The 27,001-nt window shown below is 36.0% G+C and overlaps 1 protein-coding gene across 5 annotated transcripts in view; it reads right to left on the reverse strand.

The window, feature by feature from the left end:
- Positions 1–27,001, reverse strand: part of CHD1 (chromodomain helicase DNA binding protein 1) — a 57,343-nt gene that overhangs the window by 21,917 nt on the left and 8,425 nt on the right. For 4 of the 5 annotated variants that reach the window (XM_072860132.1, XM_072860135.1, XM_072860134.1 and 1 more), the window contains 14 exons: positions 15,171–15,375; positions 14,067–14,171; positions 12,732–12,799; positions 10,408–10,557; positions 9,841–10,109; positions 8,074–8,299; positions 7,129–7,229; positions 6,690–6,868; positions 5,499–5,626; positions 4,715–4,931; positions 4,002–4,091; positions 2,954–3,144; positions 1,636–1,824; positions 1,158–1,320 (listed from right to left, as the gene is read on the reverse strand). In XM_072860132.1, the coding sequence (XP_072716233.1) occupies positions 1,158–1,320; positions 1,636–1,824; positions 2,954–3,144; positions 4,002–4,091; positions 4,715–4,931; positions 5,499–5,626; positions 6,690–6,868; positions 7,129–7,229; positions 8,074–8,299; positions 9,841–10,109; positions 10,408–10,557; positions 12,732–12,799; positions 14,067–14,171; positions 15,171–15,375 (2,281 nt within the window). The remainder of the gene's footprint in view (positions 1–1,157; positions 1,321–1,635; positions 1,825–2,953; positions 3,145–4,001; positions 4,092–4,714; positions 4,932–5,498; positions 5,627–6,689; positions 6,869–7,128; positions 7,230–8,073; positions 8,300–9,840; positions 10,110–10,407; positions 10,558–12,731; positions 12,800–14,066; positions 14,172–15,170; positions 15,376–27,001) is intronic. The other variant, XM_072860136.1, reaches the window with a different exon arrangement.

Below are 27,001 nucleotides of genomic sequence, written 5' to 3' on the forward strand. Positions count from 1 at the left end.
TGCCAAGTAAAAAATTAAATTTGGTAACCAATAAAATATAAGATTGAGATATATATATAAAATATCTTAGTACTACTTTCTCTTCACTTCCCATCTTTTGATAAGAAATAAGTACTGCTGCTTAACCCTCTAAGTATTTTTAAACTTTCTCAGGCAAGATAAACTGAGAGGAATCTTGTTTGTGGTGCCTAACATTGTAACCCACCTAAAGCCTGTTAAGCCTTCTCAGCTCCACTAGGAATAACTAGAACAAACTCAAGCAAATGTGAAATTTAATGTTGAAAACATTAGGCCTCTTTAGGTGAAGATGCTTGGGACAGAATTTTAGTGAATGCTACGTTTTCAGCTAGGTGCTTTTATTCTTTATGCCAGAAAGGAGGAGGATATTTGTCACTGCACAAACTAGTAGCTTTGGGAAGGTATTTAAATTATCAATTTGAAAGCTTACAGAAAAAAAATCATCTTTAGAAACATTTATGTTGGTATAAACTACATCAACAACAACCGTCTTGCTATCTGTTGCTGTGTTTCTCAACAGTTTTGGTACAAATATTACTTAACCTTAAAAAAAAAAAAGAAACAACAGACTATCTTTGGTAGTGATAATTGTTTTCATCTGTTACAACAACAACAAAATCAGATTGAGCTTTGGATGCTTGCTACTTTCATTTCCTTTCACTTTAGTTGTTTGCAGACATACAGAGAACAGCATTTGATTATAAAAAGGCTTAAAAGCATTCTGCAGATCACTTTGTGCTATCACATAGATTGCTGGTGTATCACCGCCAGTCACATGCATTTCCATGCACATTACGTTTACCTGCTTAGCTGCTTTATTTTACTTAGGTTTAAAATAGGTCTCAAGTTTATTTTGCATGAAAATATACAGCCTGTTTCAAACTATTTCCTTTTTACTTTGATTGTAATTAAAATTGGGGATATATTATTTAGTCAATTATCTATTATTCAGCTCCAATTAAGAAACAAAAATTAATTCACTTACCTGTAAAACCCAGTATGCACATTCTCCCGAGAACCTATTTTTTCTTAGTATACTTCAATAAGAATTAATAAACTGCCAGAGCACCATAAAATTGTGTGAATATTGCAGATGTAAAACAGAACTTTTTTTTTTTTTTATTAAAAAGTGACATTACCTGTAAGGCCTCCTGTTTATTATAGAATTCATTATCATCTGGTGGTTTAATGAGGTAGCAATGGTTACAACACTTCTTGAGTTCCATCATGATGTTCAAAAAGCCCGAGGTACTGCCTTTTGAACCTTTACTGAGGGCTTTATAATTCCTGGTTAAAATCCACCTATGATGTAAGATGTACAATATAAGTAATTTCTAACCATATGTGGAAGCAAGACAGAGGTAAGCTCTCAAAATATAAACCAGCTAAAGAAAAAAAGCAGCTCCAAAAAGAACGTGCTAACATGCCAAACAAAAGAAGCTACATGAATAGACATTAGACCAGTGTAATTCTTGAGCCCTCGCTTCATAGAATTTTACTGTTGTGAAACCCTAGAAGCCTCAAGTTCAAATTGCATTATAAAAACTATTATACTTCAGTAAATTGCATGTAGACATTTCACTAAAACAACACAATTTTAAAAGTGTTGTTACTTACTTGTAATATTGCTTCTGCAGTGCACTCATTTCCATCCTCAGAATTTGCTCAACTTTAGCAGGTAAAGACTTTTCTACATCTTTTTTAACTCTTCTCAGCAGAAATGGTTCAAGTTCTTTATGAAGACTTGCATAACCATACTCTCTCCCTTTGCCATGCTCCTCTTCAAAATCTTCCCAGGAGGAAAACCTTCAACATAATAAAGAAGGAGTGCAAAATAGTGACACTGTGAATGACCTGAAGAAGCAAAATTCAAAAAGAAAGATAACACAAACACAGAATGTGTATAAATATACCACAAGAGCACACACACATTTGGATTTCTTCCACACTCCCTTCTGTTTAATTTATCCAATTTCTGAATTTTCATCTCACAAGAAATTCCAAATACTTTGCCTGTAAATAGAAGAATGGAATTTTCCAAAAACATTTACAGAATGAACACTACTGAATTTTAACTTCTGCAGTGGAAACCCAACATTTTTCTTTTTCTGCAAGGATATGCACCTAGATGGTTGCAGAAATTCCATTATTACATTTATCAAGAGCAGCATGAAAAACCAGCTGCATGGCTGGAGGATGTGCAAGAGAACAAGAGACTACTTAATGTTCTTTTTGCAGCTTGTATGGTCTAGTTGAAGCTTAACTATCCTCTGTGCTAACGGACTAGGAGAACAGGCTTTATGATCAAATGAAGAATGGGTACTAGACCATAGTGGCTTTGCTTGTAAGGTTATGAAGAAGTCAGTACAATCCACAGCTCAAACTAAATGGAGCTATGGTGCTTGGCATTTGCAAGATGTCGACAGGAACATGTGCTCTCACACATGAGCTCTAATTTTTCTTAGTTATAAACAGAGATCAGTACAAAATAAGGTCAATACAGTAAGCTTACTGTATGCAAACCGTATGGGAAAACCAGCTATCTGACTGAACTACAGATACTGGGCATCTTGGTACAAATTTGTTTTCATTAATAGTATTAATACAGAAAAGATTCCATTCTATTTCCCCAGAGTAAATCCATACAGTTTTCCTCTTAGGCTAAGATGAAGCCTTTTTTCCAGGTTCTGGCCTATACATCAATCCACCATTTTTGTGGACTGCTAAAATGGAAAAAGGTGACAACTGCTACCAGCATTACTTATCTGGAGCAGTGTGAAAAAATATATGCATCTACTTTATACAGAATATTTAAGTTATCTTTCAGTATGATTCTCTACCTCTATTGATTTTCAAATCACTACACTAATTCATAATAAGATACTTTACAAAAAACAAAAAAAGTTTAAAAGAATCATATAAAACTCTTCCTTACTTTTCTGGCATGATGAAGTGCAACAAAGACCAAAGCTCTTTGAGGGAGTTTTGCAGAGGGGTTCCAGTAATAAGAAGACGATGGTTAGACTTAAAGTCTATTAAAGTCTTGTACAGAAGAGAGTCGTCATTTTTTAAACGATGAGCTTCGTCAACTCCTATGAACGCCCAATTCAGACCACCAAGGAATGACTTAAACAAATGGAGGAGGGGGGGAATATTATATAAGTAAACACATTGCATAATTTCTGACATTTCATAACCTAACTATAAACACCATGGCTTTTTGGTTTAATAAAATATGGACAGCTATGTTTTTAGTACTAATTATGGCTTTTACATTTGCCAGATTCAATGAAAGGCTGTGCAAGCATCCCAAGAAAGTATAAGTTAAGTTTAAAAGGAAAAAAAATGGCCAAAAGTCTGACCCACATTAATTTTTACATGACAGGGAAAAAAAAAAAAAATCACTATTAACCTTTTCTTCCCAGCATGTACAAACAAATGAAGTAAAAATGTTCTGCTTCTTGACTATCTATAAAAATTTCCATACACAGTTAGAAGGATTAACAGTAACTCTGTGTGCTACCACTACAGAGACACTATTAATACATGTACACGTACATGTATGCACAAAGAAAAACTGTATGGGATTTCAGAGTTCTGTATCATATTTGGGGCTAGGGGTTGGGTTTTTTTCCCAGATCCTTGATGGCGGTCTGCAAAGAAGTAGAGCTCTTGAAGATGGGCGGAGATTATTACAGTAATGAGAATCCCAAGCAAACTGGAGAAAAAGTGCTACCCACTTAATGAAATGGAATAAGGCTAAAAGCCTCACCACACATACAGAAAATCTAAGTGCTTAAAAAAAACCACACACACAAAAACCTCCCAAAACCCAAACCACGCACTGTCATACTTCCAAAAGCAAAAGCTACCACACTCTCCATAAATTTAATGACCCACAATCCAAACCCAAATACATGCAAGTCTAAAGAGAGTTCTACATTGGAGAAATGATTTTTATCTCCTTGAACAAGTGTGATTACCTTATCCTTCAGCAAAATTTCATATGTTGTTAGAAGGATGTTAAATTTTAATCGTTTGGTCTGTGGATGCATCCATTCATGAGTTCTAATCTAAAAAAAAAATCAAATGAACTGTAAGCTAGAGAAAAAAGGTCTTGATGACTGGGATGAATTTAAGTATTGCAGCAATGTAAATGTTTAATGACATACAATAATAAGATCACAAAACAGAAGCAGAACATATTAACATACAGAAGACTGAACTTACAACCTGTCTAAGCACTCCAAAAAAATTTTGTTTAAACTTCTGAATAAACAGCAAAGAATTTCTACAAAATATTTTTTACTTTAATGGATAAGATTACTAACATTCAGAAAACACATTAAGAAAACAAACCAACAACCTTTCAGGAAATAAATTAAGATCATGACTGGCTTGCTTACATATTTATTTTTACTATATCCACCTAAATAATCATATGGCAGAAGACAATTTGTTTTCAAATGCAAGACTAAATTCTTAATCCTGTTCACTATTAAGCAGGAAGGAAATCTTTCACACACATTAATATCAGATCAAAAATCTAAGCTTTCAATTTGCATCTTAAACACATAGTATTTCAGTAAGTATTTGCTCAGTCCTAACCAAAATATTGGAGATTAGCAGAGGACAGGAATATGAAGTGAGCCTTGTTTATCTACAAGCCTTTACGATGATAAAGAGAAATACTCACCATATTTCTGCTAGTTATATCTCCTAAGTAAACTACAGCATTCATCTGAGGAGCCCAAGTTTGAATCTCTCTTTGCCAAGATGTCAAGGTAGAAAGTGGCACGACCAGCAAGAAAGGCCCATACAATTGATGTTCGTGAAACAGGTAGTTCAGAAAAGAAATTGTTTGTATTGTTTTACCCAGACCCATTTCATCTGCAAGAATACAGCTATTCCCTCTAAAAAAAAAAAAATTAGGGGGGGTGTACAGAGGGGGAGGGATTGGACAAGAAGAAATTATTATCTTTCGAGCATAAAAACCACTCATAGAAGTTTGCAAGATTTTGCAACTATACATCTTGAAGAATTTTTATTTCCATTGTTTTTCCATAAACCAATTTCGACCCCTCACACTTAATACTTGAATTAAATTAACAAAAAGCTTGCAAGTATTCCTCATTAGTCTAATTTTAAGAGTGTAACACTAACATTGACATTTCAGAAGAGTTTGCTCCGGGTTTTCTGGTTTTACTGGTTTAGGTTTGTTTGGTTTTCAAAAATATGACTTACCCCCATATGAAATTAAAAGCAAAGCAACAATAGAGCTTAGCTGTTTTTTGAGAGCAGCCATGGAATGATAAGCTTTGCTACTACTCAAAGCAAAACCACCCCTCTCAGATCTCTACTTTGAGCTTACTGTATGAAACCCTACATCTTCAAAAAAAAAAAACCAACCTGAAAAAAATCACAGTTTTACAAATGCTTACAATTTACAAACAGAAAAACTCATTTCAGACTATACTTACTTGCACCATGAGTGAGCAAGCCAATTCAATCCATTTAACTGATAATCTCTTAACTCTAAACTTTCATGTCCTCCAATGTAAGATGGTTGCTTCTTTAGTGCAACAAACCTTGGCCTCTGTTTTAGAACCTGTCAAAAACAAATTGATCATCAGTCCTACTACTGACTGAAGTTACCAAAATTTCTTCCTATAGGAAAAATAGCAGTAGGGATCTACTGGGTCAACAAGTCTAGTCTTTATCCACTGACGAAAACTAGGCCATATAAAAACACCAAGCAACTTGCAAGTTGAAATTAGTTTGACTGCGAATCTAAATTTCAAAATGGGAGTGACATTAAGTCACTCAAAGTTTACTTTTAAAATAAACTACATTACTAAACAAGCCCTTCTTTGAAAGCCAGTAAAAATGCAGGGGATTGGTATCTACAAAAAGCTACTCTTAGTAGTGATATTTTCCATATATATTACTATATATCATTATTACTATTCTGAAAAACCTTCAAAAAACATTTCATAATATGTATCTTATCTCCGGATTCATGGAAGATTTTCACTTTTTTTACTATCACAACTGATGTGGTGGCTTGAACCTGGCCAGCCACTAAGCCACCACCCAGTTGCTTACTCACTCTCCACCCCAGTGGGACAGGGGAGAGAACTGAAAGGATAAAAGTGAGAAAAATTTGTGGGTCAAAAAATAGAGTCTGCTGCGTGAAGGAAAAAATACCCAACCAACCAAAACAAAAACCCACAACCAAAAAAAACCCCCGCAAGTGACAGAAAGGGAATCACACATTAACTCACCAGCAGACTGATGACCAGCAAGTCTCCAAGCAACAGCCACCTTTGAACCTCCTGCTCAGCCCACCCAGTTTTTTTGCTGAGCATTACATTAAATGACATGGAGTGTCTCTCTGCTCACTTGGGGTCAGCTGTACTGGCTGTGTTCTCTCCCAGCCCCTTGCCCACCCCCACCCTACTCATGGCAGGGAGGGCACAGCAAGTAACAGAGAAGACCTTGACACTGTGCAAGCACTTTTCAGCAACAGCCAAAACACTAGTGAGTTATCAACACTGCTTAGGTCACAAATCTAAAACATGGGCCATATAGGCTGCTATGAAGAAAATTAACTCCATCACAGCCACACCCAGCACAACCAATTAGAAATCCATTGCAAATTACAAACTCACCTTGCAATCCTTAAAGGGAGTGGTCTTGGATTGATTTCTGCTAAAGTACTCATCAATGCGTGCCTGAAACTTTTTGGCAATGAGAGCACCATCTTCCCAGCTACATTCTGAATAAGGCAGACCCTGCCATTTGCAATAGTAGTCTGGATAACCAGCCGCTGATTTCTGATTTGAATGAGCTGCAGAAATACACCAGAGATATCTGATCAGCATTTTACTTCTGTATCTTATGAAAACATTCATTTTAGGTAATAAGACAACATAAGCTAGCTTCATAGCACAGAGAGCATGACAAATTTTCTCTTTACCCGAAGTTTTGTTTTGGATTTAAAAGTTAATGATACTAATATTCTAAATTTCTTAACTACAAATGCAACATATAAGCAGTGAACATACAGAATTCTCAACACTGTTTTCTGTCTGCAAGTTTGTAACATACCAATTATTCTTTCCACTATCTGATATTGTTTATGTAGATCATCTGTAAGCTCCTGCTGGCAGTTGTAATATTCCACATCTTCTGGAGAAGCATTTTTCAGCCTGTAATGGAAATTAATTTACAACATTTATTACACTGTATAGTTCTAAAACTAAGAAAATTTGGCAACTCTAAAGTTCTGAATGTAAGCATGACAGGAATGTTGCTTAGAGAGGTTCTTTGAAGGGACAGCTTAGAAATTCCTACTGCAAAATTGTTGCATCTGACCTAGGTGCCTCATCATTAATGACTGAGAATGCTTATTGAGAGACACAACTACTACAGGTGGTACTAGTCATGCAGCTAATTCAGAATACCTATTCTCAACCATAAGTATTGTACTTTACAGGGTACTTTCACGGAACAGTATTTAGAGTGGCTCACTCTATAAGAATCCATCTTATGATTAAGTTGCTAAAAACTCCACCAGTATTCATTGATTGTATTAAACATAGTAATAGAACTGAACACCAAAAAGGTGACTTTAAAATGTACGGATTTTTTCAGGTTTTTGTTCTCAGGCTTGAACCTCAGGTTTGAGCCACGAAAACTAAATTCTTCAAAGTAATCTGAAATGGCTAATGCACCAAAAACCCATTAATCTCTGCAGCAATTCCTGAAGAACTCTGATCAAAGTATAATGACAAAATTAGTAAAAGGTACAATTTATTATTTATTTTTAAACACTAACCATCGTGTTAAAACTTCATTTCTAACACACACACACTAAAATCAGGTTCAGAAGATTATCCTACAGGAGGCTTCAAGTTTCAAAGTTTTTATCTTCCTGTTGCATAGAAACTTGAAATTACGCTCTCAAAAAGAGGTAACAGGTCTCAGAAACACAAAAGAACATCTACATTGTTACAAAATAAGTATCATGGAAGCCTACATAAAAATATTCACCATCGTTTTGTTTCCTGATCCTTTTTCTTATAGTTGTCCAGTTTCTTCATTCCTTTAACATTTTGTTGCTTCAGTGTGTCCTCAGTTTCCCAAGTGTTATGGATGTGTGACCAACCTTTCCATTTAATAAGATACTGTATTTCTCCTGGCTCCTTTGACTTTTCAAACCCAGCATTTGGGTCACCATCTGCCTCAACTGCATAGATGGTTGTTGCAGCACCCGTGGCTGAGAAAGAAACCACATCATAAGCCTTAATTAAGTGTGCATTGTCACAGGTTAACCAGTAAGAAATATAGTGTAGAAAGCAATTAGTGATAGTTTTAGATGAGCATATACTTGAGCATATCTACAGCTCTCATGTCATTAGTCTTATTTGAACAATTATGACATAGGTATGTTAACACATGCACAAATAGTCAAAAGAGAATCAAAAAAACAACCAAAACTTCTGCACTTAACCTACAATATCTTATCTTTTCTCATAAGGATTTTCTTTGCATTCCTAGTTTTTAAAGTGATCACCAGGGAACACTCCACTAATGCTGCTTGTCGTCTTCTCTGTTATATTACTTTTATCTCTGAGCATACAAAAGACATCTGATGTTATGCTTGGTCAGTCTTGAGACATCAAATAACCTACTACTAGGGATACTATAAATCTATTTCTTCCTAAACATGTTTTACTACTTTTTCTGCCTTTGTTATCTTACCTGGGAAAATTTTTAATTAAGTACAGTCTGTATCACAGCTGAAGCATACTAGCAGCAGGAAACAGGCTCATTTCTGTGAGGACAGACAGGTAAGGAAATGAGCCCGGCAAGCTGCAGGGGCCAGATAAAGCAACAGAGAGTGGCAACAGCAAGAGACAGCACAAGCAGCAACATAATCTGGTCAGGAAGAATATAAGAAGCTTAGTTCCAAAGGCTTCAACCACAGCAGTAACACTATGGATTGGAGCCGTATACATGAGAATTTGGGACAGCATGGGACAAGAAAGTCGAGATAAAGAAGAGTGTGAGTTCTGAGATGGGTCAGAAACTTAAGAGATTGGGTACAACTAATGGAGAAAGGTAGCTCTGAAATGCAAGGGGCCCAGGGTTTGGATGGTTTTTTTGTTTATTTGTTTTTATAATTAAAATTCTAATTTGCAGACTCAAACACATAAGCAGAACTGCTAGTTACTGCATCCCATTATTGCTGGAAATACGACAGGCCTACGACTATTCATAAAATACTCTGAAGAGTTCACATGCAAGAGCACCACTGAAATTTTAGATGCATTTTGTAGTGGTTCCACACATTTCACTGTATTGAGACAATTTGTACAGCAATAATTGAAATCATAACCTCAGTGGTTCAGCCTTGCCAACACCATATTTCAGGGTTCAGGTTACTAGTCAGCTCTCCTATCTAGTCCACTTTCTCCACTGTATACAATTTGTACTGATCAAGTATCACTAAACTATACAAACAGTGGTGTAACAACATGGTATGAATTTATGCAGTATGGAGCTATCTTCCACTGCATTTTTATTTTCTACTTAGGTATATAATTCTTCTACATTTTACTTTGCAACGCTTAGAAGGGACTCTAAAAAGGAACGCCCTTATGAATATAAAAGACAAAACAAGACCACTTTTTGGTAACTTTAAAATTATTGCTGTTTATAAACCTCACAGGTGACCTACAGCTGAGAACTTTTGCTGAAGTTGCACCACAATGCACTCCAGGATCTTAAGAACACCGACAGAAAAAAAAAAAATACCTCCTTTTCGGCCAACTCGACTATCCATGAACTTCTCTATAGTTTCAAATTCATCTTCTTCAGTTTGTGGGACATCTTCTCCACAAACCTCCAGCAAATCATCAGAATCTGTCTTGGTTTCTTCAGCTTCTTTGTAACTAATGTTGACTGTTGCCTGGCGACGTGATCCTCTCTTATCATAATCATCATCATCCTCTTCCTCCTCCTCCGATGAATCAAGTTGCCTCTTTTTCGGTCCTGCGCTCTTTTTCCCATTTTTTGGCTTAATTCTTGAAGACAGTAAGATATGACACAACAATGACATTTCAACAGGAACAACTATAAATCTTCTGTACTGCTTTCTGAATGCATGTATTTCATGAATGCTCAGTTACTCCACTTTCAATTACAGCAGACAGGAAAAGGTATTCACGAGAAAGCATTAGTATATTAACATCTTATGTAGCCTTAAAAAAGCTTCATTTTTTTTAATAAGCATTAATGTTTTCATTCACATGTATAGTAGTAGTAAATGCCCAATTGCTTATTAGAAATAGTACCAGAGTATCCAAATACATGACTTCTTACCTGCTTGGAGGTTTCCGGCTTTTGACCTTGTTTTTTGGCTCATAGTCAGATTCACTCTCTTCACAACTGCTTTTCTCCCTATCTTCCTCCGATTCAGAATCAGAACCAGTTCCCGACACTGACCCTGATCCTGACATTTGCCAGTCTTCACTGTACGTATTGAAAGACAAAAGCATAACTTACTTTTTTTTTTTTAAACAGGTATTCATCCACAGGGTATCTGCTGTGATTTCAACATCTTCACAAAAATAAAAATCTCATAACAGTTATTTCAACTGAGACAGAAAATTGTCATCAATGAATAACAGATAAGCAAAAATGCCCAATGGCTTCAAAGGGAGTTGGACTAAGTTTTCTGTTATCAAGAGGTATATTTAAAATCCAAAATAAAACAAAAATCTGGATTTCTATATACATTTCAGCACAAAGAAATGAGTTAACATCACATTAAGAAACCAAAGCACTTAACAAGTCTAACTGGAAAGATAAATATTTATCGGAACTTACATATGCTAAAATCATAAAGCCCTGTCATGTTATATTCTGGAGAGTCACATATTGCGTAATGCCTATGGTCTCTGTGGCCCATGTTAAGAACCAGCAACTTTGGCACAGGAATCAAAAAATAGAGGCAGATTTGAGAAACACCCAGAAGAACCTGAATTGCAGCAACCTGTGAGTGGCACTGGCTCCCAAAAGCTCCCACTGAGCTCCCAGATCAGTGCTTCACAACCAGGCAAGATACGAGGAAGACACTTGTGACAGAGCAGCAGGATCCCCTTGTTCCTCCTTAACTGAGATTTTCTACTTTGCAACAGGAAAGATGTACGCACTGATGAACAGTATCTTGCTTCTAGCTCTGACTTTACACAGGCAAATTTAATCCTAACAGCCTCACGAAAAAGAAAGAAAAAAAAGTCTGGTATACATTATTGAAATGTTGCTAAATCTTTATACTATAGTCAGGTTTAGGTTTACTTGACCAAGGTGCTAGAGCAGTAGTAATGCTCATCAAAGCTGGAATATTACCAAGAAATCTCTTCCTTAAATTTCCAATCAGGAAGCCTAGGAACCAGTGCTTTGATCCCTCTTCTCTCCTGCCTGTCTTCCCAGAACACTGGGCCCCACAGGAAATTACATTCCCATTGTTCCAGTCATTGAAGACAAATACATATATGTGTGTATTGTACAGACAGCACACAGTCAATAATACAGAATGTCTTATTAAAATATTTTTCTGCAAACAGTAAATTAAAAAAAAAAAAACACCAAAAAACCCCCCAAAACCCCGAAAAACATAAATCCATGACCTGCATTTATTTGGAAATATAAAAAACAGATATAAATCACCATCCTCTAAGGCTTGATCATGTACCAAGATATATATTAAGAAATCTCCTATCTGCATGTCAGATAACAACTGCAGACATACTTGTTCAGAAGAGCCATAAAACAAAAATTCAAGCATGGGATACATGAAGTGATTTGGTTACAGGTTCCTAAACTTAATCTTTCCTGTAACAGAGTATGCTATTAGATGCAAACAAATTCTTAACTAAAAAAAGACTATGAATAACAGCTCATTGCTAGGAAAGTACAATTTTGCATAGTTAGTGCTTTTTTGTTGTTGTTGCACCCTTTGGGTTTTTTTCCAACTACCATTTCTTTAAGATATTATACTGGCAACCATGAACACTGAGGTGATTGATGAATTGGGAGAAGAGGAATGATAGAACAGTTCAATTTCCACACACCATTCACAAAAAACACAGGTCACTGCCTCTCACTGCCACAATAACAATGTATAATCCTTTTCACAAACTTTTAAATCTATAACTTAGGAGGAGCTTATTTTCAGTTAAAATTATTTGCTAGTCAATAAAGTTAATTACTCTCAGAACTGTAATAACTTTCAAACATGTTAGAGGGGGAAAAAAACAGAAAGAATTTGGCATTAACTAAGGGATTCCAATTTCAATTTGTTGTGAGACAACCTACTTAAGTAGTTTCCCATTTCTACAAGAATTTTTAGTGAGGGCCTTCAGCCTAAAAATAAACTGCAACGAAGTATTTTAAAAATACCAGCACTCATGTTTTTGAACAATACTGCAGACTCTTTTGCTCAGAAATTAATGTGATATAGATGTTTCTTTGAGAGTTTATTTTAAATATTCCAAAACATTTATCAAAATTGGAAATGCAAGACCAAGGTGAATTAAAAAGGGAACTTAAGCGTTTCAAGTGTGGAGAAATGAAGCATGAATTATGAGCATATGTCACTATGACAAAAAAATTATGTGATATTACTTATGAAAATATCTTACTCTTTATGTTTTTTCTTCTTGGTTTCACTGGATGAGTCATCTGCAGAATCTTCACTACTTGATGAGTCCTACAGGTGAAGGAAAAAAAACACAACAATTTATTATCACAAAAAGAATGAAGTACTTTCAACATTAAAAGATAAATCAGATCCCACTTTCCAACTGGAGGGATATTATTCTTGTTTTACCCTCTTCACCACCTGTAGTGTAGCTGTTAATGAAGAATGAGATAAGGACTGCTATTGCTTTTGTATTTATCCATCTATGAATATGTTGTGCCAGCATAGCTCTAGAGAACATCACAAAAAGCCCCATCTTAAAAAAATAACTATTGTGCCTACATAAAAACAGTGATGGTTTAAGCTGCCCCAAGTTAATCAAGATGATGGTTCTATCAAAATCCTAATAAAATCTCCTACCCTCAGGAGCTTCCTCACCTTCCATATTCTTTCACATTTAAACACTAGTTTAAGAAAATTCTGAGGATAGCATGTTTCTTTATTCTCTAGGCTCAAAGAAAAAACAAGAACCCTCTTAAAATTAGATTTTCCTAAAACCAATCTAATTGAGATTAAGGTTAGATTTAGATTAAGTTTTATTCTGAAAAACATCTTTCGGAAAGAGAGTACTTAACAACAGCTGTAAATTAATGTTTTAACGATAGGTGCTTAAGTTCTGTGTTTAAGTTTTAGTGATGAGCTGTTAAACCAGACAAAACCAGAAATCCAACCAAATGAGTGTGACTACACTGCATAGTTTTTGTAATGAAGGAGAAAAAGTGCGCTTTATAAATAAATTGCATTTTACTGGTGTCCTTAAAAGATGTTTCTACTGCACAAAGTCAACATTTCTTTAGCCTATGATTTAGGTTTTAAAATACCTAGAATACAGGTATCATTCTTAAAATATAAGAGTTCTTTTGTAGTAACTGTTACAAAATTTGCAAAAATGTAGTTTTCTACTCCATACAGAATTTTTTAAAACCACAGCAGCATTTTTAACTGTCTTTACAAAAGTCAAGAAGCCAAAAATACAATGCAAGTCAGTACTGTGTGAATTGAAAATTTTGTCTATACTTCACAGAATATCTACCTAAAAATACCACATAATCGAGGCTGCTATAATTCTGGCGTAACTCACTTGAAAACAAGTAACTAGAGATATTTTTACTTTTCTTTATAAAAATGTCAGTTATTTCAATGTTACTTTTATAAACTAAAACCAGACTTTCCTGCACACTTAGAGAATATAACTTAGCTCTATGTAACTTCATTCTAACATGAGACAATGAGACGGGCATGTTTACATTTTAAAAATTTAAATTATGCTATTCACCTCTTCTGAACCACTGTCTGATGAGGCTGCATTTTGTTGTTGCTGTTGCTTCTTGAGCACTGCTGACCTTTGCACAGCAAGTATACTTGGACTAGACTTCCAAAACTGAACAGGAATGGAGATGCAAGAGTCAGTTAAACATACTGAAAGTATCCAGTGTACCACATATTTACTCTTCCTGAGTAGCATCACTATTCAGACTGATTTTAAATTTTATCAATTAAAAAAATTCACTACAAAATACTGCATTCACTAATAACATCAGATAGCTTTTTAAAGTAGTAAGATTTCTGCAGAACAGAATGTTATATAATAAGTGCAAGGACAATTTCTACAGCACATTTAACAATAGTTGTGTAGGTATTGTTAAGGTAAAACATTTATAGAGTACATTTTTAAACTGGCCCAGATAATTCCTTTCAGACCACTTAGTTGATTTGGTTTTGTTTCATACAGTAATACTGAAGTACATGAACAAAATGTAATAGAGAATCCTTAACAGTCTTCAATTCTTTGGGTAACTAATATATGATTACCTTTCACATATATGGTCTACCACCCCAATTAAGTCCATACAACATAGGAGAGTGCAGGTAATTTTGGCCCACTGGATTTAAGAGATTTCTAAACATCACTTCTTCCTGAATTCAGCTGACTTATTGATAAAGAAAGCCAACTGTACATAAACTTGAAATTTTTATATAATCATTTATTGATACAAGGAAACTAAGCATTAGAGAAACAATGTACAAAATAGAATTTCAGAAACAACAACATTACACATGCCTTTCTCTTCCATAAGTTCCAGTAAATTAGTGTGTGCTTCTGTATGATGAAATTTAGGTAAGCATTTAACTCAAAATACTTACAAATGTGAGAATTTTAAAAGCATCGATTCAAGTACTCATGCATGAGAAACTTAGCCCGATGTTTAAGACAGCTAAGCACATGCATTCACTAACCCAACCACATCAAAATCTAATTAAAAACACTTCATTGCTTCATTTTTTTAAATGAAAACTGCTCTTGAAACTAACTCACAGAGTGATTTTTTTAATAATTCCCCCCCCCCCCCCCCCCCAAGGGTTCATTTGTATGTTTTACCTCAGATCCATCAACTTTTGGCAGTTTAGCTTGAATTTGTTTCTTTTCTCTAGATATGTCGGACTCTGATTCTGACTGAGAGCCTGACTCTGAACCAGAGTCAGAGTCACTGCTGCCTGACTGGCTGCTGCTTCCATCACTACTGCTTCCAGAGCTTGAACCAGATCCAGAACCTGAGGCTGACCCGGAATCTTCATCTGATCGGCTGCAATGAGAAATTAGTAGGATATTACACAATTGCCAAGGTAAGAGGATTAAAAGAAAAAAGTCACCTTAGCTTCACCACTTAGCTTCAATCAATTGTTAAGTTAGACCAGACAAATGGGTAGCACAAAAATGGATGCAGATGATTAAATAAGTTGAGATGAATAAAGTTAGGAATAAACAAAAAATGAGAATTCAGAGTGTAATCAGATACTCTTTGTGAAGCCTAAAAAAAAAAGCAAGATAAAGCAAGAACATTCAAATTAATATGGAGGAGTCAAGCAAGGGAAATAAGTGGTAGAAGTGATTTTTACCCATGCAAACTTTCCAGCCTCACCCCCTCCAAAATCCTTGTTTAGCTCCATCAAACCCCATATATACATACACATCTCTTAACAGTTAAGCCTACTCCACAAAGACCCGTCCAACTAAAACACAAAAGATTGTTTTCAATCTTTATAGATCGGCAGTACTCCTTAAAAAACAAATTTAGAAGCATATATCTCTCAAAAAATAATAATAATTTTAAAAAGCTATGCAGATAGTGGTTTTTTGTTAAAATAACAGCAGTAAAATTCCCCATGCAGACAACTCTGAATTTGTCACTGATGGTATGCCTTGTGCCAAGGCACTTTCCTTGGCATGTACTTGAGCTGCCAGATTATTCCACCTGGATATTCATTTTACACCAGATTTAACACACTTAGAAAGCACAATATTTAAAGATAAATATTTATTTTAGGACCATTCAAAAACTTAGAAACATTTGGTGTTCTACGACAACTTCATGAAGCAGCCCAGTTAAAACTTTAATAAGATTCCTCATTAGGTTAATACTACCATATTTCAAAGATATGAGAAAAAACATTGGAATCACACCACCACAGAGCAAAGTAATTTCAAATTATGTACACACTGACTGCAAACGCTTCAAAAACCAGAGTAAACATGCATCCAGTATCAAAAACAATAAAACCAAAAGCTGGTATCAAAACCTACCCAATCCTTACCAACACAATTCATCTGGCTGACAGTCAGCTGGGGCTGGGGGAACAGGGCAGATTGATCATTCTCTGCCCTAGAACATACTTAATTGACAACAAAACCACAAAACAAAGTAAAATCACCCCTCTTTCTGCTTTTGCCAACACCAACAAAACTGTACCAGTAAAGAAGCAATGAAGCTACTCATAAACAGAGTCCTGTAGACTGCAATTCAATCAGTCATCTGCATCTGTCAACTTAGAAAGAAAGAGAAAGAAACAGACCATGGTGAAGTTTCCTTGTTGTGAAGGGGGAGATATGGAGAAACACACTGCTGCTGGGTTTCCCTGCACATGCCAAGAGGAAAACTGAGAAGCAACAGGGCTGCTCCCAAACTTCCCACTTCTGTCATCAAAGGCTTACTGCAGGCATGGTGCTCTAACACTAAACTCACCTGCCAAATAAAGCAGGGCACCCACTACAGAGTATGACCAGAGTTTAAACTGTTTACCAGAAATTAATGGCACTCCATGACTATCTTCCAAAGATATTTCAATTGTAATAGTGTTATTGTACACAAATGTTCCCTTACCTTTAATGTTGGGTAAATCAGACCATTATAAAACAACAGCATTTCTCAGCATAGCAAAGTGCCATAAGTAAATATCAGGGGGACTGTGGAAGTCAGCACTAACTATAAATGAAGAGAAATAGGAGAAAATCCAGCATGGAGAAACCTTCAGACACAAGTAAACAATAGCCAGACAAGCCCCAGTGACAACAAGCCACCAAAAATGTCTAAATCCTACATAACCTTGGAGGAGGGGAAGGGAATCAAACACTTCCATGCAGGACAAGCCCTGCTCAAAGAGGGCAATGATAATAATGTGGATTACCAAATCTAAAAAAGATGCAAACCACTAAGCCATAAGGATGGTAATTAAGTTAGCTTTCCATACAGCAGTAAAATACACACTAATACAGTGCTAACCATAGGTTCAATTGCACATAGACCCAGACGCAACCATGCTATGGGGAAACTGACACTGGAATAAGCCATCTTGGTCAAACAGCTTGCCAACATTATGAGAAACATGTAAATCAGCTACAGGAGAGAATGGTGGAGAGACCAAAGGAGGAAAGAAAAAAAAAAAATCTAGTTTGCTTAGATAAGCAAGCAAAAAATCACGTCAGTCAGATTCACAGTTGATGGGAAATTTTAAGCGGCTTGATGTTCTTCAACACAGGAATTAAGCGGTAAGTTCAAAAACAAAGGCACTGAGATGGGAAAAAAAAAAGCCTAGCAGATAATGCCAGTTGCTCTGGGGTTGGATGCAAAAAACCCAACTAACTCCAAATCTTTTTCTTTATGAAGAGATCAGCTAGCTATCATCTACGGTCTCCACTAAGTAATACCAACCTGTCAACAGATGTGGATCATACAATGTTTAACAGTCAGGCAAAACACATAGACTCCTTATCATGCCAACTAGCTCTCAACAAAGCTGGGAGTCTGAGAAGGAATTCCCACTAGGCTTATGAGCAGGACCAGCAAACTAAGAGCTATTTCATAAACCCTGCTTCTCACAATAAATTGGCTTGATTTGGACAAGAGCAGATTAATACAACCCAACTGCATATCAACGGTAACATCTGACAGGAGTAAAAGTCTTAAAGTCAATATTCAACCACATTACTAATAAATGAAAGACTACTAAACAAACCTGCGGGTAGAAGTAGAAGGGATGGAGAGAGAAAGAAAGGAAATTACAAGAAACAAGAACAAATAATATCATCACCACAACTGATTTAGGGCTGCCCTAATGACACCATGTATGAAGGGCAATGCAGGATCACTACCATAGACAAACAGCTAATCGGTACATAGAAAAAAACCAGAAAAATAAAATTTAAAGGCCACAGCATCAATAATGTCTTACTAAGCTTTCTTATACCACAGTGTTAAATCAGCACAAGGAAATGGGAAAAGACAAACTGAGTAGCAGCAAGTAATTTTAAAACTAGGGAAACAGCAAGGACTTGCTAAAACATTTATCACATCTTAAGATGCTATGGTAGTATTCATACATGCTTTAAAAGAGTTTGAAATTAACTAGTAAAAAGCCTTATAGGAGTTCAAGCTCACAAGACTAGCCTGTATTGGGCAGAGCTTACTTCAACTCTAATCATCCAAATAAATACAGATGTGTGAAACTACACTGGAGTTTCTGCCTGTATACCTCCTCATGTGCACCATGCACTCCCCAGAGGTCTTGATGCAACTCCAGCACATACCAAAAAAAAAAAAAAAAAAAGGTAAAATTAACAGATGTGACTTTGTTTCTACTGAATTGTGAAGAACTTTCCTGTTCATTGGCCACAGGACAAGCAACTGACAGGCTCTGAGAACTACCAATGCATGTTTACTTCATCGTGTCCTTTCACACAATGTTTCAACTTGAGCTTCAGCAGAAGTTGACTTGGAGGCACAACCTCTTCAAAGACAGTACTATAACCCAGAAACCTGAAGCTCTTGTTTGCAAAGGAGGTTGGAAATCGGGTAATCATGAGAAAGTTCTCCATAAACATATGCAATAAAGACATATTGTATATCGTTGAGACAGTACTGAGCAGCTCTGTGTGACATGTAATACTATAAATCCCCAATAGCTGCAACAGTTCCATACATCAAAGGACCTCCCTCTAAGAAATTTAAAGGATTTGAACCAACTGTAATAGTGATGGGGAACCTGAGGCAAAACACACACCATACAGTAAGAGCTACAGGTTCAGTGCTCAGTTTTCAGCATAAAAAATATTTTCAAAATCTGAGAGAAAATTGGTATTTTTCTTTTTATCATTTACGTCACTGCAGTCAAAGATCCAAAAGAGATCATGTTTATGCCAAGATCAAAATATGACACACTCCTGGGTGCAGACTGTGTTCTTGCTTTTCCTGTACTAAAAAAAAAAAAAAAAGGTTTGGTCTAACACTTCTAAAGATAATCTTCTTTCACAATGTAGAACACTAATATAGCATCATTTCAAACTATGATACTGATTTTTTATTTTTTAGAAGAAAAACTTTCTACTAGCTAGTTCCAAGTCATTTTACACAAACACAGGTGTCATCATGAGAAGGCTGAAGAACAAGGAATTTAGTTCAGCTATTCCCTCTGTCAAAGTCACTGCCTCTGCTCTCACAGATATTTTTTCTTAAACTGGGGGGGGGAGGGGAACTCATTCCCTAACCAAACTATCTGGAAATGCCAGCAGTTAAAAGAAAACCTTTTTGTATCAACACCACAAAAACCCCTCTATTGCCTAATAGGACTAGCTACCTATAGAAGTTGAATGGAAATTTTCAGCCTAAGACTTATTTCTTAATTATGTCTAAAGGTAAACATCTACAAGGCAGACAGAAAGAAAGGTGTGATTACGAACTGGCTTTTTTCTTGGTTTTATTAATCTCTCATGGGAAACAGTTTTAGACCAGCATCAGACCAGACTGCCAACTTGTGAGACTACTGATCAACTTCTGATATAAATGAGCACCTTATTTGTTTTTTTTAAATAATACTTCTAAGAAAGCACCAGCAATAAAATAAAAACATAGACCTATCTAACTTTTTCTAAAAATCAAGAAAGCCACCAAAATATGCAAAGACTTGCGTGGAACAAAGGAAGAAGTGATATGTAAAGAGGACAATAAAGAACTACCTTTCCCCTCACAACAAATGAAAAAGTAAAATGTTTCTGTAGCATTTTCTAGCCATGCCTCTTAAGCAGTATCCATAATGAAAAAATGGGGTACTGAAAAAGAAGCCTTACCGCAAAACTACTGTAGCAGTAGTTTTCAGTTTCAACTTCTGTTCAGCATTGATACTAGCAGTTTGCTACACCATTATCAATTCAACATCCAGAGAACAACCTTTTCTAGCACTCTGCCTCTGCAGATGTAAAACCATTGGGACATTATCTGTAACTGGCTTTTTATTTTTGTTTCACATGTAGTGCTGACCTAGACAAAATTTAACCGTAAGTCATTGCTTCTCATTATCACATGTGCAGGATCCAGAGTCACCCTGCCTCAGGACTTAACTGAGAAACCCATCTCTGAAAGCCAGCCTCCCTGGTGAGAAAGACAATCCATACTTCTGCTAACTGATGTGAGGAATGCCAGGATTTAACTAAAGGCTTTACCATCCTCTAAGAAGCCAATCTTTTAGCTGTAGTACTTGCCCTAAGGCGTTCATGAAAGAGAAACAGGTCCCTCCCCTCCCAGCCTCACCACACTCCATCATCAAGACAAAACTACTTGCACACAAATGCAGTCGTCTCTAGGAGGTGTGCAAGACAACTTATGGGGGTATGTGAAGAAAATATTGGAACTTCTACTTAGATTTATTTTTAATCTAAAAAAACAAACAAACAAAAAACCAAAACCACAACAAACCAACAATCCAGGAAAAAAAACAAACCAAAGCAAACCAACAAACAAAAAAACCCCAACAAAGCCATCCCACAAATTCAGCTTCATAAATATTTAATACTGGATTGACACTGGCATTCAAGTGCAACTTGAATCTTATGCACTCTGTATGTCTGAGGGTCCTGCGTCACATATGGTAAGTGAGGTGTGTCCTGGGGGAAGTGTGTGCTCCACAACACAGAGGGGTAACAGTGGCACAATCACTTATTCAGTTCCCTTTCTGTGCACTGTGACATACTGCAGTTTGCCTCTGCCTGGTTAGGTGGATTTATGGATTATATTACTTAGTTTTAACCAAACTAACCCTCACAAAATGGAGAAGTGATTTAAAAAGAGTCCTGCAAAGAAAGAATGGACTGAATAACAGTAATACTGTGAGTGCAAGCGAACAACAAGAAAATGGCAGAGCTGAAACTTCTCCTACTCCTAGTAAAAGCTCTTCTTCAGCTACATTGCGAGGTAAAAACAATGACAATCTAATTGCATCTGACAAGAAGTTGGACCAAAAAAATTGGAATTATCAAGACTATTTGAAATATGTATTTACATCCACTATTGTTAACGATTAACATAATCCTAAATTTATATTGTGCCTTGAGCTATTAGCCAATATCATATGAAGCCATCCCAATCAGCAAGACATTTGTAAACTAACAATCCAGAACACAAAGACAAACCTCTTTTTAATCCAGCAATGTTTCAAGTCATGCAATACTCAATCCCGTACTTTACAAAATTTCACTAAATTTAATGATAAATATTTAGAAGCCTCTTTTGAGGTTCTTCTACCTAACAGCAAGGTACAAAAACACCACATACCACTGGAGAATTTACTTATGCTGCTGTAAAAATGGCTAAAATAATGCATGGAAAACAACAGTGACAAAGTAAAGTGCATTTCTCTGTCAGCAAACACTGTTGAAAGATGCATAGAAAACATTGGTGAAGATTTGAAGAAACAAGTATTACAACAAATCATGCACTGTATGAGGTTTGCTCTACAGTTGGATGAAAGTACAGATGCTTCTAATATGTCCCAACTTACGGTATTTGCTAGATTCTGTTTCAAGGATGAAATACACAAAGAACTACTTTTTTGTGAGCCACTAAAGGAAAGATGTACCACAGAAGGTATGTTCTCAACAGTAAATTACTTCTTGAATTTAAAAAAAAAAAAAAGTTTTATGGAAAAACTGTGAAAGTGTAATCACTGAGTGGCTGCTTTGACTGGAATAAAAAATAGATTCTGGTAAGGGCGATAGAGACAGCACTACACATAAAGTTCATCCACTGCATCATCCATAGGCAAGCTATTGCAGCAAAGACTCTGGAGCCAGAAGTGTATATAGTGTGAAAGGATATAATCAATGTGGTTAATTTTATGAAAACAAGACCATTAAATATTAAAATTTTTACAATACTTTGTAATGAGATGGGGAGTGACCATAAGTCTCTTGTACCAAGAGGGACTCACTGTTTAAAAGCATTGTTGACCTTGAAGATTAGGTTTTGGTGGGGTCTTGGGGTTTTGTCTGTTTGTTTAAAAAAAAAAAAAAAAGAAAAGAAAAAGACAAGTGTTCCAAATCTGCTGACCTTTTCTGTGAAAACAAGTGGTCACTAGTAGTATGCTACCTAGCAGGTGTTTTTGAAAAAATAAACACACTTAGTGTGTCCCTTCCAGGTGAAGGTGACATTTTAACAATGAGAAAGCAACTGCTTTTCTAAAGAAACTCATGCTATGGAGAGAGCATTCTGAAAACAGATATTTGGAAAGGTTTCCATCATTATGTGATTTTATGAAAACCAATGCATGTCACCTATAAAAATTATCACGTCTGTACACTTAAGAAGTTGGAGATAGAAATTTCTAACCTGCTTAAAAATCTTCCAAAAAGTTTCAGTGGGTTTTGAATCCATTTGTTAAAAACATAAAACTGCAACCCTTTCTGATTAATTTGCAAGAACTGATTGACACTAGGGCAGATGGAAATTTACTAGCCAAATTTTAAGAAAAAACATTGCATAAATAGTGGATAGGATTTGAAAAAATGAGTATCATGATTTAGTAAGCACAGTCAATGACACACTTCTTCCATTTGGATCCACATATCTTTGTGAGGTACCTTTTTCAGCTACGCCAGCCATTAAAACCAAGTACCAACATAAAATGAACTTAGAACCATACCTTCAAACCACTGTATCATAAAGTGTTAAACCAAGATTTTAATAAAGAAGAATATTCATAACAATTTTTTTAGTGAGTGCAAAAAGGGGTTTTTTTACATTAACAAAGTAAAATATTTTCAAATATTATTTAATCTTTATCTCATCCTTTTAAAATTTCCGTTTCTTGCATATGTTTTATAATGTAGGTATTAGTACAGCAGTGCATGTATATAATTTATAAATGAATATACATACATTGGAGGTGCATGCTCAAATATTTTTTATTGATAGGAGTGTGCAAACAAAACTTTTGGAGATCAGTGCACTAAAGGATAAAAAAAATGTAATGGAAAGAAGCCTTCCTTTCTCCCTAACCTAGACACATTAAGCAAGCCTTGGCTATTAAAAATGAACATAAATCTGTAATACCTTTCACAGGACTACCTATGATCCCCTTCTATATGAGCAGTAATTCAGATTAAATCCTAGTATGCTAGATGCTGATCCTAAGCGTACAGATATAATTATCTAAGAAAAGGTACACACATTTACACACGCACATGCATTCAAGAAGAAAATTTACAGCTGTCATCTCCTCATAGTAAAGGGGGAACTCAGGAACAACGAACTTAAAAGTTTCCCTTTAACTGCTCCTACCTTTGCTCTGAGTTTCAGCAATTTTCACATAATTTGAGCAATGGTACAAGCAGTAATATAAAGCTATCACACTTTGAGAACACTCTCAGTCCTCACCAATGCATCCACCTGTTGTTCAGGGTTCTACAGGAATAACTTTTTCCAACATTGTTATAGCTGCCCTCTCCAATGCCCACTGTGGTGTCAGTACCATCCACAGAGGGCAGAGATTCAGCTTTTCAAAACAGCCTCTGTTTTCATGAACATTCTAAAGGGCTGATGAAGAAGTGGAACAAACAAGCAGGAGTGAACAGGCAGTATTTCTTAAGACTGCTGTCCTGAAACTGAAGTATAAAACAGTGGAAATCAATACAGAATTTAGAAAAGACTAAATAGATTTAAAATGCAAAATGATTTTTTGGTAGTTTTCAATTTTAGTATACACACATTCCACACGGCATCATGACATACTGCAAGTCATTTTTCCAAGTGCTTAAACTGCCATGTGGTGTAGTACCTTCTCCTCTTTCTCATGGAGCACGGCATTGCTGACATGACTAAGAAAAAGGGCAAAAGCATGCAGAACTCCTATTACACTGCAGTGTCTACCAGCATCACTGGAAATTTAGAGAGCTTGTTTGCCAGAGTTTTTAAAACGTAACTGAGTTTTTGAAGTTCATATGAAAAGACATACAGGATACAGAAGTTTCATACAGATTTCTAGTGGCTCAGATGACATTTTCTTGATCTGCTGAAATGGATACTCTAACAGCCAGATGTAACAAGGCAAAAACAATCATTATCAGCTTGAGAGAGGTCTACAAGCTTTTCAGAGCTTGAAGACAAGTAACCTCTTATTCTAACAACTTGTTTTAAGTTGTAAATAATCTAAGAAAAAAACATATATTTTTCTATAAATACTCAGTGGAAGCTACCATTGCAAACCAAATGATAAATGAGAGCATTTCACACTGAACTAAAATCTTTTAAAATAGTTGCTGCATTTAGAAAAAGACAAGAAAACCCTGTCTGATACCAAGAAAGTTTACTTGCATTAAAGAAAAAGAATCAAAGTTCTGCAATAAAGATGTTAAAACATAAATTCAGGGAGATAATAGCTGTGAGGCAGTCATAACACCCTTGGTCACTTTCTTTTCCACCTTTGCCTATGGGGTTCTTTAATCTTCCCTGCATTTTTTGAGGCATAGTCGATAAGCAATTCCTTCTCTAGCTAAAGAGCTCTAAGTATTATCTGATGTAGTCTAGCTAGGGTCCATAATTTGACTAACTTTTCTAGCAATGAGTAATGCCCATTAGTGCAAATTAGCACCACTGACCTCCACAAAATTAATCACCTGAACTGGCACTACTAATTACTGAGATTCTGGTATCATATCTCTAGGGCTAGGATGCAAGGAACATTAAATATTCCTTCAACCAAAGATTGGAAAACTGTCACAATTACCTGTCACCTGCTGTCTAATGCTGTTAAATAAATATTATCTCAGGAACAGCAATTCTGGTCCCCTGCTCTTCAGAGTTCCCCTTACAGAAAAGGAAAGGCAAAGTGCTTTATTTCTTGACACTTTCTCTTTCTGTACAGGCCAGGGTCATTGCCTTTGCTTAAGATGCTTTTACTGGAAACAGTTCAGCAAAAGGCAAAAGTGGACACCATACCCACCATGCTGTGGACACTTGAGATCAAGTAAGAGAGATGGGTTGGGTACAACTTAACCAGCCTTTTGCCTGTGCATCTGTATCCTCTCTTCTCCTTCTTTCAAAAAATCCTGATTAAAACTGGAAAAGTAAGATAAAATCTCCACTATTTTCAGGCAGCTAGCATAAATTAGGATGTCTTTCTCCCACCCTTTCTGAGCATAATCAAGATAGTGTCTCTGCAAGGACAATCCAGAGCTGGAGCCTACCTTCTTCGTTCAACTCTTCCGGTAGAAAAGTCATACATACCTTAAACATAATCAGAGAAACAGTCAGCATACAAGACTTCATTCTCAGTAACTATTCACCTGTGGTTGTCAAATTTACCCTACTCCACCATGTCACATTATGTCTTCCCTTTGCTCTGGTGTTGTACTGCTGATCTCTTCTAACCAACTCTATTTTGTGGTCTAACTTGCTCTTTTCCCTGCCTTCTTCACTGATGAATGGGTTTCCAAGAAACCAAATGCCAACAGAAGTTATAAATATTATCAAGACTAGAATAGGAAATGTAGATGGAAACAACAGGGCAAAGCAAGTTAAGCTACAGAGTCAAGGTGTTGTTAATATAACGTATACAGACATACAATATTTGCTAACATTAACTGTTGAAGACAATTTATGCTCTTTTAGGCACTTAACGCTACTATTCAAAACGGAATTCCTGCTTTTGTAAGTACCTCTTCTAAGAATGTGTCACATAAGCCTTCTTCCCTCCTCCAGCTCCAAGGAAATTATACATACTGCTTATGGGGTGGGGGATCAGTAAAATGAAAACAGTGTTATGAGTTTAAAGGTGTTCCTGAATAAGAAACCTTACATTACATTCACTGTACTTGCTTCAACTGAAAAAAAAAAACAAAAAACCACAAAACAGAACAAAACTAAACAAAGACAGCAATACACAAGACTACAAAATAGCGAAGCATCATAAGACTATGGAAATAGAAACAAACATAATGGATAAAGCAATAATGGTCACCTCTTCAGTACTGTTAGAGTGAGACTATTTCTCTATCATGCAAACAAACCACAGCAGTGATGACAAAGTTAGCTGTCAATAACAAGCTGCAGTAGCAGGCATGCAACAGTATATACTTTTTATTGTAGAAATCTCATCCTGAGAACATGCTACTCACTTTTAGTATAGTTTCATGCATGTTGACAAACTGAGGTGAAGCCTATAAAGAGCACCTTCCAGGACATGTAGTCAAGAAACCTCTCTCACCCCTAGCCCTTGAGTTACATTTGTACAGCATCACATGTCAAATCTGCTTTGGTATGGAAGTTGACACACTGAAGTTACTTGTCTGTTCTTTTTTATAAACATTGTCTCCAGATACTCCCTACATATGCCAAAGGAATTTAAGCCTGAATGCAGTATTTATTTACAAACTACTTTGCAAGAAAAGTAGCATAGCTTAATGAAAGTACCAAAGGAGATAATTTTTCATATTTGTTTCTCCCTGTTAATTTTTCACACCTCTCCCCCCCCCCCCCCCCCCCCCAAAAAAAAAAAAAACAAACCTATGCAATGAAACTGGAGAGTGATTTGGGGAGATGACAGGCTTAAAGAGACAGATCACTGAAACAGATTAAAAGCAAGTATCCCATCACAGAGTAATTAGTTATT

Source organism: Ciconia boyciana, chromosome 4 (genome assembly GCF_034638445.1).
Source record: "Ciconia boyciana chromosome 4, ASM3463844v1, whole genome shotgun sequence".
NCBI classification, from domain to species: Eukaryota; Metazoa; Chordata; class Aves; order Ciconiiformes; family Ciconiidae; genus Ciconia; species Ciconia boyciana.